The sequence below is a fragment of the Acomys russatus genome, chromosome 9 (genome assembly GCF_903995435.1).
Source record: "Acomys russatus chromosome 9, mAcoRus1.1, whole genome shotgun sequence".
Classification (NCBI taxonomy): domain Eukaryota; kingdom Metazoa; phylum Chordata; class Mammalia; order Rodentia; family Muridae; genus Acomys; species Acomys russatus.
In genome coordinates this window covers 2,905,612-2,927,988 of record NC_067145.1, presented here as the reverse complement: position 1 = coordinate 2,927,988, position 22,377 = coordinate 2,905,612, and the positions used below count along the sequence as shown (strand labels likewise).

General features: G+C 41.1%; 1 protein-coding gene across 1 annotated transcript in view; it reads right to left on the bottom strand.

Annotated features, from left to right (window-relative positions):
- The window catches only part of Rictor (RPTOR independent companion of MTOR complex 2), a 93,681-nt gene extending 72,484 nt beyond the window's left edge, over positions 1 to 21,197 (bottom strand). The window contains exons 1-2 of the mRNA XM_051150929.1: positions 21,099 to 21,197; positions 20,892 to 20,939 (exon numbers count right to left, since the gene is read on the bottom strand). Coding sequence (XP_051006886.1) covers positions 20,892 to 20,939; positions 21,099 to 21,147 — 97 coding nt within the window. The 5' untranslated portion in view covers positions 21,148 to 21,197. The remainder of the gene's footprint in view (positions 1 to 20,891; positions 20,940 to 21,098) is intronic.
- Between the last annotated feature and the right edge of the window lie 1,180 nt (positions 21,198 to 22,377).

The following is a 22,377-nucleotide window of genomic DNA, read 5'->3' as shown; positions in this document are numbered from 1 at the left end:
AAAAACCACACATAGCTCAAAAGACGGCTCAGCTCAGTTAGGAGCCTTTCTAAAGGTTCTGGGTCCAATTCCCAAAACTCACACGGCGGTTCACAAGCATCTGTAACTCCAGTCCCAGGGAATCCAATACTCTCTCCTGGCCTCCACAGGCACACACATGGTGTACAGACACACATGGAGGCAAACACCCATACATGTAAAATAATAAAATTCTAAAACATACTACAGGAAGCCAGGCATGGCTGGCACATACCTGTTACTGCAGAACTTGGGGGCAGAAGAAAAACACATGACTGACCACCAATCAGAAGCCAGTCTACACCACACAGTGCTCAAGGCCAGCTTGAGTTACACAATAAGAAACTGTCTAAAAAGAAACAGCTAAGAACAAAACAAACACCATCTCATCTCAAAACATAAACAAGCAACAAAGAAATAAAGACAAACATCACTAGCCATTCAAATTTTAATGAGAAAGTGCATATTACTATAAATAAATCCATAAAAATTTAAAATGCATCAAGCTCTGGTTTGGGCTGACTACTGGTTTCAGAGGTGGGAGGGACAATGTATAAAGATTCACAAGTCTGAATGCTGATGATAAGCAGGAAGTTAAGAACAAGAATGGAAGTTTGCTTTATTACAGTTTCACATGCTAGAGACTACCCTTCTCCACTTACAGAACACAGGAATCAGTTACTTTAAGTTGACTTTCTACAATATGGCATTTATATAACAACAACAACAAAAAAAAGGCTCGAGGTCAGAACTGTATTAACACATATGAATTTACAATAGAAATAGAAACTAATGTTATGATTAGTTATAATAACAGCTGCAGTGTGTATGTAAAAAGGACCAAATAAAAGTAATATTACTTCAATATTCATCAATTTTTTATATTAAGAGCCAAAAATATGAAATAATTTCTCTGAAATCTAACTAAACACTTCATTGTACTGAAAAGTTTCACATCTTTGTGTAAGAACCTACTTAATATAATTAATATATTAATATAATTAATATAATGCACCTTACTCAAATTTGTCAAATGTAATTTGTTTAGAATAGCAATTCCTATAAAAACAAAAAGAAAAGGAAAAACTAAAGCTTTTTGCCTCTCACCATTAGAATACCATACTCCTGAGCCTAAAAAGATGGCTGAATTGGTACCTGCCATATAAGCATAAGGCCCTTAGTTTGGATTGCTGGTACAATTTACATAAAAGGCAGGTGTGACAGCATGTGTCTGTAATCCCAGAGCCAGAGGGCAGGGGAAGTCAGCTAAACCCCTGGAGCCCACTGACCAGCTAGTTTAGTAAATAAAATACTTGAGACCTTGTCTCAAAAAAAAAAAAAAAAAAAAAATGAGGACGACACACACTCAAGCATGAACGTGTACATATCACACACACACACACACACACACACACACACACACACACAATCACATTCCTGACCCTTCTTTAACTCAGCCTTTCATAATTTTACCTTTCTCTTCATAATAAAAATAAAAGGGAGTATAGTATATCTGAGTATCAAATAAATGCCCAGGTAAAAAAGATTAATAGTTCCAGATATGGTGGCACATACCTGCAATCCCAGTACTTGGGGATGAAGGCGCAGGTGTTTTTAAAATCAACTGTGGCTACATAGTATGTTCCAACCATCCTGGGCTACAAGAGACCCAGTTTTAAAACAAAACAAAGACAGTTAACTGTAATAGTATTGAACCAAACACACAAAGCACTTTTACTTTTACTTTGTGCACAGTATACACTAAGAAATTTACAAAGGCCAATTTTCAGGCTATAGAAATTGTCATTTAAAGACATGTTGGTGACACACTGGTTTTAATGACATCTTTTCTCATGAAAATATGGGAAAATATCCACAATTTTGCTTAAAGATTACAACTGCTGCATGTCCTGCTATCATTCCTGTGTCAACCTATTATATCTTATAAAGATAATTGCAAGGTAATTAGGCATCCACGGTCCTCTAATTAGGAGCTCTTTATTGTATGAGGAAATCTGTTTGCCTTTGAAATAACTATTTAAATGTGCTCAATGAAAGAAGAGAGCATCTGTGTCTAACAGCAAAAACACCTAACTGTGATATACCCCTCAATAATGAGATTAATTCTACACCTAAGGAATTCATTCTAAAGCCTCTAGAATCCCTTAGGAGCTATGTGCACACCTTGCAAGTATGCACCTACTTTCACGTTTGTTTTTCTCTATGGAACAAGGCTGCAGTTCAGACCATGAGTCTAATAAGTGGCATCTAGGAATGTAGGGAGGGCCCCGCTCTCAGTAGTAAAAGGCTAGAGATACAAATACACCTCAGCTACACAGTTTTTCATCTGAGTATGGTTTGAAACTTGAAGAAGTGTTATTACCATGCTACATTCTACTATTTCCATGTATTCGTAATTCCTTAATCTCAATCTTATACTTCTATTAATTATTTGTCACAGATCTTCAGTATCTTTTGCACTCAGACACAACTGAGTGGCTTCCTTCCTTCTCAGTTCCTGGCCTTCATCAACCAGCTCTCTGCGCATCTACTGAAGCCACCCTCACACTGCTCATCTACGCAGCTCAAAGGCTGCTTGCCTGCTTTCCTCCTTAGCTTGAAGACCGCGACTTTACTGTCCTGGTCATGTGCTCACATAGAGCTTTCCTGGAGTCCTTTGCACACTTATGTCTTCACAGCTCCCAGGGTTCGTCTCCTAAAGGTCTGCATGCCTTCCTCACGGCCCATACTTTTTAACATGGTCTTAAGTCCTATCCACTGACTTCAGAGTTCTCTTTCAACTGTCTCCATCAATTGTAATTAAAAGTCTAATTCTAACATGAAGGGGGGAAATGCCTCAAAACTTCAATTCTAAACTGAATCTTCAATTAAGGAAATGTATCTCAGGTATTAAAAGTTGCAGGATCTGTCAACTTTAACAAAAAACCTATGATCAAAATAATTCATCTTATCTTAAAATTTAAAAAAAGCTTTCCAAAGTTTCTTTCCTATGTGATATGACTCCGGGAAATTCTAGAGTCCACAGTTTACTGACACCTGTGGTTTACAGGTATCACTGACACACCTTACTACACGTGTCTTAATCACTGTTAAGTAAGTCTGCATCACAATTATGTCTTGTCTTCATAGTCTAAGTTTTGATCAATGCTTTGTAGAAATTTTACTATTTAGTATTCACCTGATGTCTTTTGATTAGGCATAATTATTAATATACACCAAAGAAGACATGCTCAAAATCGTGGCAAAAAATATATTGGTTTATCTCAAGCCCCAAGCATTGAAAGAAAACATGTTAATTTAAGCCTTTTCATGACAGTCTTAAGTCAGAAAAAAAAAAGTGTAATTCAAAATTAACTTGTATAATATGGATACAAGTTTGTCCACTTATTTTGAAATTACTGTTTTTCTTTCCTACACTTAACTTGGACATTCCTAACAACTTCATGGCATTAATAATCAAAAATCCAAATTTTTTCACAATCTAAAGGCTTTGGGCTATTACAAATAAAATCAGTATGATCTACTTCTATACATATCTTCCAAGCGTAGGACATTAGAACATGATGTATTGTGTATGGTGGTTTAAATGAGATGGCTCCCATATCTCAAGCTTTGAATACTTGATACCTAGTTGGTGGAATTTTATAAACAGTCTAAGGAGATATGGCCTTACTGAGAAGTATGTCTCACGGGGAGGGGGGAGAAGGGAGGCCTTGAAGTCACAAAAGCCACCTGCATTCCCAGTTGGCTCTCTTTGCTTTCTGTTTGTGAATCAAGATGAGAGCTCTCAGCTGCTGCCCCGGTACTCATGTTGTCCTAGCTGCTGCCACATTCCCTGCCCATGATGGTCATAGACCCCATCCCTCTGAAACCATACACTGCAAATAAATCTTTCTCTAAGTTGCTTTGGTCATGGTATTTTATCACAGCATAGAAAAGTAACTAGGAAACACTGTTACCATTTCTATATGTATACATTATGACACATATTTGTTTCCCATACTTACTGGATGGAGGTTTAGTGAATTTTAGTGATTAAGCAGGTTTAAAGTTTCATTTATTATTTTAAAATGTAGTTTATCAAAGTATTCCAAAATAGCAATAGCTGATTCATAAACTATATTTTTCTGTCTTAGGTAAAAAATGTAACTAGATACACTACAGAAGATCAATATTCATAATAAAATTCCAGTTGGGCTCAAAACCAAAGAGTTTAAGCCAGGCGCAGTTTTATCAGGGTACTGAAAGAGAAAAAAAATATTTTTTTCAGAGATCTGGGGTTTCCAAGGTTGTAAAGTGGTCATGAGCCTGAATAATTAATATTACCACATTACAGATCTAGAATACAAAAATATATAAATAAAAGATGTAAAATGAAGGACAAGGATTTCCTTCAACCTTTGTCTATGATCCATTCTGCTTGGGCTCCAAGAAAACAGCTGTATTCCAAGTACAGCAATGCCCTGCACAGTGGGGCAGGACAGGTCCAGGGTGGGCAGCAGCTGTGCAACCAGGACTGCTAAGAGCAAAAAAAAAATATTCTGGAGGTTTATTCAGAATAAAAAAGTTAGAACAAAAGCACTAACTTCACCAACTTCTGTTTGGCCTATTTTACCATATTCCCGAGGATAAATTTAACCTTTAGATGAAAACACCTAGCAGCCGCAACACAACAGAAGGGATCCTTGTGAACAGAATGGACTTTACAGGTGTGTGCGTCTGGGCATGAGTGTACAGGGCAGAGGAGTAGAGAAGAGAGCCAACCAATGTCCTTCAAGCTCCCTGCTTTGTCAGTTCAACCTAGCTAGCCTTTCAAAATTACTGTTATATAAAATTTCGTCAAGACTCTTCTTTAAGAGTATGGTCAGCACTATCTTTCCATCTCAAGCAGGAGCTGGAAGCATATTCTGCCTACAGTACTCTACACAGTAATTACCTGGATAAATAAATGAGTGGATGAATGAATGTGGCACTTCTACCTGCCAAAGAAAAAATTTCACTGAAATTAATGTTTCAGGTATTTCTAACTAAAAACACTACATACAAGGGTTTGCAAATCCATCACTTACCAATGCAATCACCATTCTACCAATGCCATTGGTTAATTTTCTTGAAAGACAATATGTAAGTCTCAAATGATTCAAACTGAAAATCTTGCCTGTCTTGTGGCTAAAATAAAAGAATTAATTCATTCAATTAGTATTGATTTAGTGATATGTGTTATCCAGGATTTGTTCCAAGGGCAAGTGCATTTCTCCAAACAGTGATCTTTCTGAGTCAGGTCACATGACTCCCTCAACTGTACCATCTTATCCAAGTCAACACTTGTCTGCCTCTCTCCTCTGCTCTCCCTCTCATCACGCAGCAGCCATTCCAGTTCTTCCTCATCTCTGGGCATCTGTACTAGTCATTTTCTATTTGGAAGATTTCCATCCCAGCATTTATGGTGTCTTCTAAATCCTACAACCCAGAGAACACTTGTTTCACTCCCTCTTACCCCCGCTATCAGTCAACATTCTTTCACAGACCAAATTGTATATGACTTAACAGCATTCAACATAACTAAAATTTCATGTTCACATATTTATAGCTTGTGTCCCTCGGGAACAATGAATCAGTGATGACAAGGGATGACAAAGGATTAGTATCTAGCATATAGTAAAACATCAATAAATATTTGCTAATTTTGATTACATAAGATCGACTTAATTAAAACATATTATAAGGTAACATTTACTACAGAATCCCAAAGCAGGCATACAACCCTGTTTGAGAAGTTACTACTGACTTTTCAGAAAATGTGCTGGTTACAGAAGAGCAAACAGACTGGGAAAAGAGAGAGCTTCGGGGAAGAAGTTATAAAACCATCCAAGCTACAGCACCAGATAGAAAACATCAGATTTCACATGTACTTCAGAAATAGAAATTGTACCATCATCCCACGGAAGATCTGATTTGTGGAATAAGGACAAGAAACAAGGTTATGGTGGCTCCAGGGCATCTGATTTGGCCCAATTAAAGTACTGCTCCTAACCCAGATGAGAAATATGAAAGACTTTCAGATAATTAGTAATTTTAAATCATTAATTTTGGTGTCCTTGCTTACATCGTTAAGATATTATAAGCAATGTAAAAATGCTCTGAAGCTCTGTAACTGAAACATACTCTGATGGTCACTTACTCAGTCAATAAATATTTATTAGGCATATTAGGTATGCCAAAGCTATTCTAGTCATCAATACAATAACGAGCAAAGCAAAATACTTATGCTTGCTGGACGTGGTGGTGCATGCCTTTAATCCCAGCACTTGGAAGGCAGAGGCAGGTGGATCGCTGTGAGTTCGAGGCCAGCCTGGTCTACAAAATGAGTCTAGGACAGCCAAGGCTACACAGAGAAACCCCATCTCGAAAAACCAAAAACTAAACAACAACAACAAAAAAGCAAAATACTTATGCTCACAGAATTTACACTGTAGGAAGACAAACAATAAGTATACACTATAATGTCACCAATGGCAAGGGCTGTGAAAAAGTTGTGTAGTAGTCCAGTGGTAGAACATTTGTCTACCATAAGTGAAGTTCTAGGTTCAATCCCAGCCAAACAAAAGAAGTGAGGGAAAAAAAGGAAAGTGGTAAGATAGGGGAGATAAGAGAGAAGGAGGAAGAAGGGAGGGAAGGGAGAGGAAAAAACAATCAACAATATAAAAAGAGATTACCAGCCAAGCAAGGACAAGCAAGGTGGTCCATGCCAGTAGTACCAGCACTTAGGAGATTGAGACAGGTTTGCAAACCAGAGGCTAGTTCACAAATCAGACAAAAGGACCTGTCTCACAAAAGATTCCCAACTAAGTTTAACCAAAAGTGCAATTTGTTCTATGTACTTGGGATAAGATGAGACATTGTATTATTCTGGACCAAGTTCTGATTATGTTGGACAGTAAGCTCTAAGAACTCACTGACAGCAGTTAGGGGCAATGTGACAGCTACACACCAGAACAAACAGTACCAGTATCTTAAAACAATATAATGCTGGTTATGAATAGAGTCACTGCACAGTGTCACTCTTAACAGCCTCAATCACTTAAAACCCCTCTCTACAAACAACTGCTTTTTGGGTGCTCTTAATCTATATTGTATTAACACTTGTTCAATGCACTACAGACTAACAAGCAGCAAGGGTCTTGCAAGGTTACTGTTACCACCATGAGGGAAGTTCAAGCATAAATAGTTGAAACACAGCTCACATGGTGGCGCACCCCTTTAATCCCAGCACACAACACAGGAGGGTGAGGCAGATGGATCTCTGAGTTTGAGGCAATCATGGTCTAGAGAGTGAGTTCCAGCACAGCCAGGGCTACAGAGAGAAACTGTCTTGGGGGGGGGGGGGGGGGGAGAAGAAGAGTGACAGAGAGAGGGGGAGGAAAGGAGAGGCAGACAGACATAGCAGAATCACAGCATTTAGAAATGCATTTAACTAGAAACTCACCGACAGTAGCGTTCAATGTTTTGTTGCATTGCACATTACATCTACTGCTTTTTTATGATGAAATAAATTTTTCTTTATTCTAGAAAACTAAGTTAACCATGCCTTACCATATTTTTCTCAAGTGTTTAATCAATTATCTATGAAATACTTGGCTCTAATTTGGCGAACAGGTTTCAAATGCTAGACTGCAACATTTTAACCAACTTTCACATCAACAACTTGGAGGGGATTAATGAACTGCATAAAACACATTTAAAAGGACTTTAACAATTTAAATTTATTGTAAATCAGTGACAGTAAATACAGCTTAGGAAAAATGCAATCTATCTCTATAGAATATTCTTTTAGAGACATCAGAAAAAGTAAAAAAAAAAAAAATAGCAAAAGAGAAACAGAAACCAATGAAAGACAAAGGAAGAAAAAAAGAATGAACAGAATTTATGAGATCAGTTGTTAACTATCTATGTGACTGTAGGCACTTTCACTTTCATAAAATGCTAATATGTCTATTAGAAATCTCTCTTACACACACACACACACACACACACACACACACCCCAAGTTTGATTCACCTATAGTCCCAGCCCTTGGGTAATCACAAGTCTGAAGCTAGCCCAGGCTACAGAGTGAGACAGTCTTGAAAAACAAATGGGAGCAGGGGTATGTGGACAATTTGACAGCACTTTATGATTTCCTGGCATGAAAGGAGGGTTTCTTTGAGATCTTAAGGAGAGTCAGATAAGACATTTAATCACATGTGAGCTTTTAAGAAGAAGATTTTTTTGTTTATTTATTTTTTGTATTCTTAATTTTGAGAACCAATTAGAACTACATGTCAAAAATCTAACATGCTAACATATACTGGTATTTCCAAAGAAACATACAATTTGGGAGAGACAGGACATTACTATGTAGGCCAGCTTGGCCTGATATTTATAACCCTCCTGTCTCAGTGCTAGCATAACAGGAGGGTACTATGACCATGAAGGTGCGGCTGACTTAGGACCAAATAATGTTTATTATCTTTCCTTTTTCTCTGTAGAAATACTAAGGTGATTTTGGTAACTAGCCTACCAATTTTATTAGGATATAATGAAATTCTAATTGTTCAATTTTCTAGGCAATCTGATTGACCCTCTTTTTCTTTATTGTCATTTAGAAAAGTGTGTACATGTGTGCATGCATGCATGCATGTGTGAGCATAGGCTCATTTACTGAGTTATATTAATAGGCTAAATCTATTAAAAGTCTATTAAATTAAATTTTCATTAAAGCAGGAGGGCCAGTGCTCTTTCCTATTGGTCTTCTTTCAGTTGTTTCTCATGACTTTGTTCACAACCTATTTTCTCCTAATTAATTCAACCTATCCAAAATTTAAATGATGTCATTTGATTTTTTTTCCCCAGAAATGGCCATCTTTTTTGCTCTTATTGACTATTAAATAAGAAACTTTATAGTCTACTTATTAATATTTATTGCCAAAACTGATAGTATTTTATAAAAATAGTTTACTCCTCAAATAACCCTCAGTCTCTAATGGTAATGAAGAAACATGTTCAGAAAAGGCAACTTTAAAAAAAAAAAAGAAAGAAAGAAAAGGCAACTTGCCCAAACCTTATTGAAGTGGACTCAAGAGTCAACTCTTCACCTGCCTGGCTCCACAGTTACATGTACATACTCCTCCAAATCATGTAGCTGGCACAGGAGACTTAATTTTGTCTGGGAGCCATATTTTCCCCTTATTACCTGCCTACATCTATTCCTAGGCTTCATATTCACACATGCACATACAGCAACTCTAATCCAACATATGCTTCACCTATTCCAAAGTGTGCTATGAGGCAGTAAGTGGGGTACAACCAGAATATACCAGGATGACGACTCCAGGAACCGTAACCACATGGAATCTGAAGAGGGGGAGAAACTGATACTGCAACTATGCACCTTTAGACTTGGATGAAAGCACCAGACTGGCAGCAAATGAGTGACGGGTCTTGGTTTTCTCTGTGTTAGGCACCCTGGATCCTGAGCAACACAATTTATATAAGGAAGTAACATTAAAGAATTACGGAACCTTGAGCTCCACAGCTGGCTAACACCAAATGCCCTTGGTACCCTACCGACGCTGGTCTCTTTCCTTTGAAGACTATCACATGGCAGCCTCTGTTTTACATGCTTGACTTCCAAGTTCCTCCTTTTCCCGCCCCCTGAGACAGGGTTTCTCTGTGTTAACCTTGGCTGTCCTCGACTTGCTTTGTAGACCAGGCCTTGAACTTGCATCGATTCGCCTGCCTCTGCCTGCCAAGGACTGAGATTGCAGTCATAATTCTGGCTTTGATACGGTAGTAGCCAGAAGTGGAGCTCAAGATCTGCACATGGAAACATCACTCTCCTGTATCTATGTGGAGAAATAATGTTCTAGAGTAGTCTACAATATCCTCTCTTTCCTACCACACACAGAGCTGGGTCAGATATATCAGGAGTTACTGGGAGAATCCAAGCAAGTGTCACGTGTTATTTTCCAATGAGCAGATTGGACTGCATCGAGCAAAGAAAAGGGCCCTGGGATGAGCTGAGACAAAACACAGGAATGGAATGGAGGACACAGCAAGGCACCAGGTCGTGAAGGAAGCGGAGTGTAATGTGAACAACGCTGTGAAGCTCTGTCTGTGCACGTGACTGTTTAAGTCTGGGTTTGCTTCTCCTCTGACACAGGACACCCCGACCTGTTTACCATCCTCTGAGCCTTCTTCCCTCCAGGCATCTCCCAGCAACCATGTTGACAAGTCCTCCTCCCCTTCAAGTGTTAGGACCCACAGCTCCCATGTCCTGGGGGAGCGGGGACTTACACACTTTTCTTAACAGCCTCTGTCTTTCTAGGGTTGCTCGTGTGCTCGTTGATCTCTTATCAGAGCTCTGTTAAAAGAGTTAAATGGCTTTTCTGTGAATTTCTCCACACACCGAGTGTCAATTATTCACTGTGCCTGCTGTGTGTGTGTGTGGCCACAGCTGGAAATACCTACCTAGGTAGATACCTAGAAAGAGTAATAGAACTCTTATGTTTATTCAAGAATTCTTAGGTTTTATCGTTTTTAAAGATTTATTTTTATTTTGCGAGTATGAGTGTTTTGCCTGCGTGTGTGTGTGTACCATGTGTGTGCCTGGTGGCTGCACAAGTCAGACAATGGAATCACATGCCCTAGCGCTGGAGTTATAGACACTTGTGAGCTGCATGTGGGTGTGAGGACCTGAGCCTGGAGTCCTTTGCAGCCACTGAACCCCCTCTCCACCCTCCTTGTTTTACAATTCCTTTTCTGTGTTTCATTTTTCTAATATAAATTTCCTCTCATCAGTTCATAATGTTTTAGCATTTAACATACATATTATGACTAGATGGCATTATATAAGTAATGTATACTTTAGACCACTGTGAGGTGAAATTATTATGTGTGAACATGTGTCTGTTGTCATTAAAATATGCATTAAAAAAAACTGGGCATGTAGCTCAGTAGTAGAATGACTGCCTACCATGAACAAGGCCCTGGGTTCAAGTTCCAAGACCACAAAAACTAAATAAACATCAAGTTCATAGGTAAGGCATACCTTTCCCCAATCTAGGTGTATGCCAATACCCCAAGTATATATTTTATGACAATGTATATATTTGTTTATGATATAAAGCTGGGTGGAGGTGTACACCTGTGTCCCAGCACTTCACAGACTGAACCAGAAGCCTGCTGCAGAATACTTGATTATTATACATAGAAAACCTAATTGCTAATAAAATATAAAAGTTTAAATAGATGTAAAATGCAGCTAAGTGTGCCCTGAAGAGATGCAGTTTGGGTGCGCCTCTAAAAGCCTCCTTCGATAAGAAGGATAAAAAAATGGCAAGTTCCTACCTACTTTTAAGTTGCTTAGGAGAGATCTCGCCCCACCATAATGCGGGTGACATGGTTCAGCCTGCCAAGGGTATACAGGAGCTAGAGACTTCTCTTTAGCAACTGGACTTTTGACAGGTCTCTTGGCTTGAAAAGAGCCCTTATGGAAAGAGCTCTGGGTAAGAGATAGGGATCCTCTCTTTGGGCTTGAAAGAACACAGAAGCAGCTGGCAGTCACAGGTAAAACAGTGTTTAAGGAGCTCTCATAGGTTGGAGGAGCTCAAGAGAAAGACTAGCTAGGCAGAACAACACAGACAGGAAGAGCTTTCTAAAGAGCCAGCAGTTCTATTGTAGAACCAGGTTCGTAAATACATATTTTGTATACAGTTTTAAAAAAAAAAACCGTAATTGGTGGTGCAAGCCTTTGATCACAGCACCTGAGAAGTAGAGGCAGGAGGATCTCTGTGAGTTCAAGGCCAGCCTGGTCTACAAAGTGAGTCCAGGACAGCCATGGCTACAGAGAAACCCTGTCTCAAAAAAACAAAAACAGAAACAAAAACCACACACACGCACACAGAAAATAAATTAAGATGAGCTAGCAGGTTTTTACCTTAGTTTACACCTCCTGTGTCTTTATTGGTATAAATGTTAGATGATTTAAATGGCCAAATATTACATTTGGCACTCCACGTGTAGCAAAAGTACACGGAGACAGGTGTTGGAGTCCCCATATTATAGAAGTCTAAAATTATACCTTTTCTCTGTGTACCTTTTCTAATATAAGAATTACTGATGTATGTGAAAAAATCCTAAATAATCCAACACAGAATTAAAAACGAACTATAACTATCAGAAGAAACAATAGCATGAATCAAATGTCACTGCTTCTAACCCATGCTCCCCCAACATCTTTTTGTTTCCTTATGGAAAATCCAAAAGTTTTTTCTTTTTTCAAGTAATTTCTCTCTTTTTTCGAGGGAGAAAACAAAGCTGAAACACAAACAGCTAACGGCAAATTCCTCGACAAGTAAAAAAAAAAGACAAAAAGGGGGAATAGAGTATATACAATAACCATTTTAATGCTACCATGATCTGAAATTTAACTCATCAAACATAACTAAAATTGTATATAAGAAATCTATATAACATGAAACTTCTTAAGCATGAACAGTCACCTGACTTCTTTTGTAACCAGCCTGTGTCATTTAAAAACAACACCAGTAATAGTCTAGTAATAAAACTACAGGCCACTCTAAGCAAACAGTATCAGACAGCTCCAGTATTCAGACACTTCATCACCATGGAGTTAAACCAGTATCATACAAGACAAATGTGATTAAAAGCAAAACAAAACCACCTCTTACAACACATATGTGGAATACTAAGGTCCACAGCACTCTATTGTCCCTTGGCCACACACAGAGGCACTGCCCAATGTTGGAGCTTACATCACCCAAAATATGTTTCCACCACTCAAGTCTCTCTCCATGTAACTCTTGACTGTTTTCCCTCCTCACTAGCAGGAGGCAGGTGGTGAAGATGGTACAATGTTAGGGAGTACATTAGGGGATTATGAGTGGAAAAAAAAAAACAGGGCAATTAAAAGTTTTAGTACACCAGGGATGAACTAAGCATGGAAATAATTAGCACTACTATTTCAAGATGTGATTTTCTAGATCTATGGATCTGAAAATATACATACATGCCCACATTTAAAGCAGTTAAATATCCTTCTCTCTAGCAAACTGCTCCTTTTAAGAAACTAAGTGTCTTGGCAATCTCCTTTGTTTACAGCTCCTGTGCCTCTTCCCTCTTTATTCATTATGAGAACACACGAAATTGCGCTGCATTCAAACAGGATTACTAAAATCTCTGTGATGACAGCTCAAGTCTTGTTCTGTGACTCCAATACCACAGTAATGTCACCAAGTATTATTTATCATTTCATAGGGCCAAGCAGGATCTCTGGACTTGACAACGAAACATTTCTTACATGTGTTCATTTACTTATTTTGTGTGTTGGGGTATGTACATGTGCATGCTACAGCATGTGTGCTACAGCAAACGTGTGGAGACCAGAGGACAAATTGTTAGTGTCAGTCTTCTTTCTTCATGTGAGCTCCAAGGACAGCACTCAGGCCATCAGGCTCATCAGCAAGTCAAGTGCTTGATCCACTGAGCCGTCTCTCCAGCCCTTCAGGATATTAATTTCAAATCATCTATCCCATTGAAAGGTCATATGCTTAAATTCTGAAATCAGAAAATTGTCATTTCAGTGTAGAAAACAACAAAAGCACTAGCTACTCCACTTCACTCTCTTATTTCCAGGTTCCAACTGTTTAGAATTGCTTGTTCAGCTTACAGAACCCTTTGAACTTACACAGTAGCATCTGTCAGTAACACAGCAATGAGGAGGAAGGTCATATGCACAGGAGAAAAATCACTTATGACTGAGCTTGGAATGTGAGCAATTACATACTCATCATCACAAGTATGCAATTATTTCACAGTATGCTTCACATCTCGTGATCCAGTCCAGCAAAGGTCAAACAAACCCGAGCCTAAAATATATTCTTCAACATTTAAGGGGGAAAACACTTGCCACCAACTTACCCCCAATTCTACCCTAAACACTGAATGACTTGGCAGTAAAATGTTGACTCTCAAATTTAGGTTTTGATTTTGTTTAATAATACAAATGCTTTATTTAACAGGTCACCCCATGGGTTAAGTGGTGTATATCCAGGACCCAGCAGCAGGGTCATACAACCTCTGATCCTCCCTTTCTGACTCTAATAGGGTGAGCACATCACATTCTCAAACGGGGCCTTTGACATTACAGATGATAGAGGGGCTGGTGCCATCCACAAACTCCACACACACCTGCGTGCACTCTCCATGTGAACCAGTCCTGCCCAACACTTTGGTTACTCTACCCAACTTGATAAACTGCACGTGGCTCGTGCCATGATGCCCCACTGTGCTTTTCACAGCCCTATTTTGTGGTGCATGAGGCCTGGGAGGCAGGGTAACAAGTCACAGCAGCCGGATCACTTGACTGTAACGTACATTTAAAGCGCTATGACACACCGCCACTCCAACACGTGTTCATTATTATTTATGGGAATACATCTCACCATGATTGTAACAAGGTTCTGAGTGCTTTCTTTTTAACCTTTCAACAGCCAGTGGTGATTATCTGATAGAATCACAAAGATGGAAGGTCAAAGTGTATACGCATAAAGCATTATCCACCATAGAGGTAGGGCAGCTAGAGCCCAGAGGTTAAACAGTCCAAAGCAACCTCACATCCACAGCAGAAGTGAAGTCTACAGACCCCACCTTCAACACTACAGCTTTCAGCCCCTTCATCTAAAAAATTCTCAAATTATAACCTTTATTTTCTCCTGTTGGCCTCTTTCTTTTTAAAGATCCTATCCACAATATACAGTCTTACCATATTATCTTGGAATGTTCAAATCTTTAATTCTCCATTTACGAGATGAGGACATAGTTCAGCAGTAGTGAACACAAACACACACAATCTCTCCCCCTCCCTCTACCCTACACAAAAAAACACTCAGCATAAATTCCAAGAACAGCTACTAGACATCCCCTCCACTTAGCAGTACTTCTTCCATGAGCAGTGCCATCAATCACATGAAATTTAAAATCCAACACTGAACTCGTAACTGTCCCCTCCAGAAAGACTTCTCTTATTTACAGCACTAGCGCTTGGCTGTCCCATGGGACTGCAAACTTCAAAGCATTATTTCACTCTCTTCTCTTTAACACTATACTATTCTTGGGCTCATTTATTTCTCCATTCTTTCACTCAAAGCACTGCTTCAGGGGGTAGGAACGAGCTCACTGAGAGACTTCTTGGCCAGCATGTGCAAGGCCCTTCAGTTCTACCCCTTAACCTTAAGGAAGGCGGCTTTTACTGATAGAGTATTGCGAATGCACCTCTAGGTGAAGGAAACAATTACGTAAGTAAATATGAAATGGCATGCCACACGTAGGAACAGCATTCTTCTCAAATAGGAACATGGTTTCCAAGGAGAAAGAACAGGAACAGAGGGAGAGTCGGCGCTTTAACCAGTACACTAACCCTAATCTCCTGGGAGGAGTGCTCTGTGTATGAAGGAGTGCCACATGCACGAGCTATGCAAACAGGCAGATAGATCTTGACTCCCACTGCTGTAGTAGCCCAGAATAAAATACATAAATGAATTATAAAAGGCCTCGGGTGCCAAGCTAAGGAATTTGGACTTTATTCTGTAGGCAAAAGCAAGCCTTGTTTTGCTGCTGTTTACTTGCACGCCTTTAATACTAGCACTCGGGAGGCAGAGGCAGGAGGATTACTCTGAGTACAAGGCCAGCCTGGTCTACAAAGTGAGTCCAGGACAGTCAAGGCTACACAGAGAGACCCTGTCTCAAAGGAAAAAAAAATAAAAGAAAGAAAACATTTGCGTTATAGGGAGAAAGCCAAGGTAGTAAAGGCAATAGTGGAATAAAGATACAGTCATCTGCCTAAAGTCTTCAGAGAAGTCTTTTCCAATCTTAATCTTTCTATTCATTCTTGGCCCATGCCCGCTCTAGAAACCTACCCATATAAAGCATACAGTACATGTTTGCTAAACATGCGGAGACTGAGCCAACAGGAAGGAAGAAACCAAAGGAAAGGAACACAGTTGTACAAAAGCTCTTGAAGGCAATCCTATCAAGAGTGTTGAGTTGCTCCTGGAGAGGAGCTGCTTTCCAGCCTGACTCTACTGAGAGAAGTGAGTCTGAAGTGAACTAGAATTCCAAATTCAGATTTGTCAGCCTCCACCCTCTTAATAAAAAGAAAGAAGCTGGGTGAGCTAGTAGCTCCAAGTTCAAAACCAGCCTGGGCCACACAGTCAGAACCAAGACAGCTAGGGATCCACAGCAAGACTGTCTCCAAAGTGAGAGACAGACAGACATATTAACAGAATTAAAAAGCCAGTTTTCAATGGGAGAAAGCAAATCAGCTAATTTCTCATTCTAATACACCTGGTCTGATCCTTCATCATTTCTCAGATTATATTAAATGTCTTCTACCTATTATCTACTGACTTTCCCTTTGCAAACGTGTGGTCTGTTTTCCAGACAGCACATTTCATTTCCTTCCCCGTTGCCACCGTTTTCATGAGGCCTCTCTGATGACCAATGCACCAGGTAACAGTATTCTCCTCTGGCGGCGGCGGCTGCACTAACGCGGCTCCTTGAACAGTCTCATTACTTATTGTTTCATATCACAATCACTTCTTTATTTAGCTCCAATAAACTCTTTAAAAGGACCAACATCTTTCTCCTTCCTACCTCTCCAGCATTTCATTCAGTTTCTGATACATAATAGGCATTTCAGTGTTTGTTTGGTTTAACTGAAGCCAGCAATTAAACAAATGAGAAATTAGAAAAAAAAAATGTTCAAATTCACACTATTTCAGATAGCCTTCCTGCTCTTCTAAATACTAAACAAGCGGGGCAAGCAACACTCCATCCTTACTAATGGAAAAAGAAAGGGATTCAATAATTTAAAACATGTAAAATTCAGCAGCAGCTTTAACAAATTACATTCTAATAAATACCTAATGCAAAAGTTTCCATTTTCTGGAATATTCTTTGAACATTACACTAACAGGGGCTGACCCTGAAAGAATAAGAATAGTGCGTCTTTTCAAACCTAAGTCAATACCAGAAAGGGATGTACCAAAAAAAAAAAAAAAAAAAAAAAAAAGGATGGGGGGAGAAAAAGAAGAGGAAGAAAAAGAAAGAAAAAGTCTATGCTTGCTGTGGAAGTAGCTAAAGGAAGAACTTGAGCGTATTTTTTTTTTTATATACATTTTGGTGCAAAATATAGGACTATTTAATGGTGTCAGTGGCAAATTGGGGACTTTCATAAATTAAGTAGAGTAGGTTTCTGAACAAAACTGAAAGCAAGAATTACTAATAAATTAACTCTAAGATTTACTAAATGGGCGCCTAGGCCAAAACTAACCCATCAACAAATTTTAATAGAAGCATTCTGTGTGAGCCACACAGCAATAACACCAGTACCAAAACCTAAGAACCTCAAACCTTCCCAGGCCTCAGGAAATTCACAGTGCACGTCAATCATTGTAACTAAAAACTTCATGATGTTAGGAGGGAGAAAAATTTTAAGGTTCACAAAATACAATGTCACACCTCAACACCTTATCCTAAGTGCATACAACAAACTGTACTTCCAGTTAAACTTAGCTGTTGTTGTGTGTGGGTGTTTTGGGTTTTTTTGGGGGGGGGGGGAAGATGTCTCATGTAGCCCAGGCTGGCCTCCAATTCACAATCCTGTCTCAATCTCCTAAATGCAGGTACTAGCAGCATTGGTCACCTTGCTTATCTGATATCTCTTTAAATAAAAAAAATTTTTCCTAAAACATATTGTCACTAAATACTCCATTCCAGATACACTGATTAATAGACTATCTCAAAAAGGAACTCTCTGATTCACTGACTACATTGAACACTAATTTGTTGAGTGCTTGAGGAAAGCATGAGGACCTGAGTTCAATACTCAGCCTGTGAAAAAGCTGGGTGTGGCAGCACACACTCTGATCCCAGCACTGAGGAGCCAAAGACAAGCAGGTCCCTCCTCAGGGGCCAGCCAGGTTCACCTAAGTGATAAGAGCCAGGCCACTGAGTTATTCTTCTCCCAATAGGGTATTGTTCCTGAGGTGCAATACATCCTAGGCTGCCCTCTGGCTTCCACACACGTGCACACGTGTGCCTTTCCACCTGCACACGACATGCACACACATAATCACTTTAATTATGATTTAAAGAATCCCAATTTTCCAGTGCAGAGAAGCAACTAACACTAAATATTACTTATAAATTATAAGATTTTATGCTAAGCAATTAAGAACTACCTTCATTTACTGTTCACATTCTTTGTTCGTTTGTTTGTTTTGGTTTTTAGAGACAGAGTTTCTCAGTATAGTCTTGGCTGTCCTGGACTTCCTTTGTAGACCAGGCTGAATTCACCGAGATCCACCTGCCTCTGCCTCCCTGAGTGCTGGCATTACTGGCTTCTGCCACTGCCCAGCTTCTGTTTTGTTTTGTCTTTCGTTTTTCAAAACAGGGCTTCTCTGTGTTAATAGCCCTGACTATTAAAAGTGAGGTCCCTTTTTTTTTCCCAGTTGAAGAATCCAGGAGGTAACCAAAGTCAAATAATTTGTCCTCAACCCCCTACTACTGCCCCTGAGATTACAATCCAGAATTATCTGACTTTACAGGCAGTGCTCTTGTATGTCTCCTTTAAGGACTACTGTGACTATACCCTCTGTGCAGAATGAGCATGGCTGTCCACCTACCCAATGAGAACAAACACTGCCTTCACAGTAAGCAAACAAAACTGTGATTGCTCAAACTTTATCTTTTTCCACACTGTAATCCAATCCACAAGCAGCTGTCTCTCAGTGTCAACCCAGACTGCCTCAGGGGTCTCACATTATTACTAAAGTTTAATTTCTCATGAACTCTCTTCATGTGTGATCCACAAGTCTTTAAACAATGAAATGTTTGTCAAAATAACATTCTCTAATCAACTATTTCACTATCTAAAAAATCTACCTTTTTTCTGCTAAACCTCCTTATGGTTTAGGGCTCCAGCTTGTAACTTCTCTTAGTTGTGCAAATCAGCTGCAACTGGCTATGCACACTTATTTGTAACTCTAGTACATTTTATCAGGGCATTAAAAATAACACGTTCTGAGCGTTTCATATAATCCTAGGAACAGCTAGCTCTACACAGAGGTATTTACTAACGTCTTGGAGAACTGATTATTTCCAATATACACACATAGATTTGTCTTCCTGAGCTAAAACTGAAATGAGGAAAATTTCAAGTGAACTTATATATGAGCTTTTCTACAATCCCATATTTTGATGCCAACCACCGAAGTATAGAAGGAGCTTACCACAGTCACAGACTATACAATTACAACCGATTTCCAACACTATATCCAAACAGGTTTGGATTGAGAGTATGAGGCTCAATTTTACCTAAGTGCTCTTTTCACACAGTTGCTTGGATACAAATTAAACCACTGACCTATGACATGGTCAGAAAAATGCAATGCCAAATCTCAGGTCTGTGCTATGATCCTCTCTAAAACACTTGTTGGAAAATCTACTTCATATAAATTTCTCATGTGTATGTTTAGTAACTTTACAAATTTAAAGAAAAAAAAGTCAAAATCCTGACCTTTTTCTTCTATACTGTTTCTCAAACCTAGCTATTAAAGAAAATGCTCCAAATCACTGATTTAATCAATTGCCATTTCTAGGACTTACATGCCACTCTACTGTATGAGTTTCTGTCTCTGAAAAGGTTTGTTTACTCAAAACAACTTCCTGAACAATCCAAGCCAAATACTAAATAACACATGTACATTCAACAGGATTCTTACAATAAAAAACCGAAACAAAACTGAGTCATGCTGTCAATACAGAGCTGGGCCCCCAAAACCCCTCATCCACCAATACTTTATATGATGGTCACCACTCTGAGTTCAATAGAGCGTAAAAAGCATGTCGTGCGTAATGTTTTCAATGTTTTTTTTTTTCCAACTTTCCTAGGCGTTTCACGGACTCAAGAAAAGTGATTCTGGACAACACAACTACAGCGCAGTAGAGTACGGCCATGGGAATCTGTACACCAAATCCTGTTTATGGAGGAAGAGAAAAATATCGTGTACATAACTACTAACGCTCCAGCGAGATCTTGCGGAATAAACACCAGTATGGTGGCCGGTGACCAAAGAAAGAAACTGCGATCTTTAGGCGGATACAGTTCATGAAAACATAACCCGGCTAGCCCTGCTGAGAAGGGGTAAATTAACCCATCTCCACTGCAGAGGGTACACAATGAACCTGCAGCGGAGTGAGGGGGCGGTCTCTAGCAACTACAGAGCCAGCGGGCCCGGGAAAGGGAAGCAGCAGCGGCACACACCAGACACTTAACAGTCGTGGCGGCTCCCGATTTCACCGCCGAGTTATCAAAGCTGCGGGGGGCGCCCGGGGACGACGGCGCCGGCAGAGAAAAGCAGTCACGCAGTCAACAACAAGAACCGGGCAGGTCCAGCATCTGCTCCGGGGTGAGGGGGGGTGGGGGGGACGGGGAGGGCAGGATGTGGTCGCTCTTCCCTCAAACATCCTCCAGTAACCTAAATAACAATGTCTACCTCTCTCCCCCCCGCCCCCGCCCCACCCCCCCCCCGAGGCCGCCCCCGGCATTCCAGGGCCCCGGAGCTGAGACCGAAGCCAACACGCTCTGGCGCTCCCGCGGCCGCCCGAGGCCCGGAGGGGGCTCAGCCGGGGGAAGCGGGCGCGGGCCACGGGGATGGGCGCGGGCTCGGCCCCTCGCTGCCCCGGCCGGAGGTCCCCGGCTCCCGCGCCCCGCCGGCGCCCCGCGTTACCTCGGGTCAGATCCAGCGGGACGTTCTCCTCGCCGCTGTCATTCCGCCCTGCGCGAAAACAGACACACAAACCCGGTTAGGAACCTCCGCGGACCGGCGGCGCCCCGGAGCCCGGCTCGCCTCCCCCCTTACCCCAGGCCCGGGACACGCCGAGCGCCGCGGCGGCGAGCACCGGGCGCCAGGAGCGAGGGCGGCAAGCGGGCTTACCTCGTATTCGGAGGTTCTTGAGAGAGCGGCCGCGGCCGATCGCCGCCATATTGACGGGTTTCAGTCACAACACCGGAAACCTCGCCCAATCGCGCGAGAACCCCTTCCCCTCCCCGCGCGCCGCTGCGGTCCCTCCCCCGCCCCTCCGCGCGGAGCCTCGGCGGCGGGCGTGGAAGCACGCGGACCCGGCGGGCGTGGGACGCGACACCGGGGCGCAGGCGTGGCCGGGAGGCGCCGTTTCCCACGGGGAGCGGATTCCCATTGATGTGGACGGGACTCGGCGCGCGCGGCGGAGGCCGGGGTGCGGGCGGCTGGCCACCTGCTGAACCGCCCCGCGTGGTGGCTTTCGAGCCCGCTCGCCCTTTACCCATCGGCTAGGATTATTTTTTATGAAGAGAAGGGGGTGTGGCGGGGGAGCGCACGGTTAGCAATGTCGCTTTGATCCTTTCCCTCCCGGGACCGCGGTGCTGCGAGTGAACACGTAACAAAGTTTGTTTTCCGCCCACGCTCCGACCATTGAGCTCGGCTGCTTCGCGCTCGATCTCAGGTGAAGCCGCCGCCCGCCCGCAGGCCCTCCCGAGAGCAGGCGGCGGGGCCGAGGCTTGCTTTCCATCCGACCGGCCAGGAGTGCAGTAGTGGGGTGTCCTGCGCGGTCGCCCCGACGCGGGACAGCGCCACGAGGCCCCGGAGAGCGTTTCCTCTCCGCCCGGAGCCCTGGGAGGAGGTTGGGCGCCCCGTCCTACAGCACTGGATATTGCAGAAGTCGTGGATAGATTTTCTTTTTTAATGCACACAAGTAACAATTATTACTTGTACGGGTTTCTAGATTTTTTTTTTTTTAACGTACTCGGCCCTTAACCGGACAAGTCTCTTAAACTTGATTACTTTAATAAGAGGGTATTTTGTCTCCTCCAATTCCTCACCTCTCTATTCCAAACTTAAAAGTTAATTGAAAGTGGGAATCTTGCCTTAATCACTTCTTTTTTACTACAAATGTCAAAAACAAATATCGGTTGGAGTAAACACCTTCAGCTCTTCCTCTGTCGTAATGGTCTTAAGTAAAAACAAAAAGCAAACCAACACACACACACACACACACCACAAAAGAAAAAAGAAAAGAAATGTTGGAGAGACTCCCTTTGTTAATAATAGTCAACAATTGCTAACTTAAAAGCCCAAAGGTAGAAATTGTAAAAGGTGCTAGCTATTTAAAATGACTATGTTGATCCAGTATATTAACAGTTTGATATTAAGTATTCCAGATTTCCTGTATTTATAA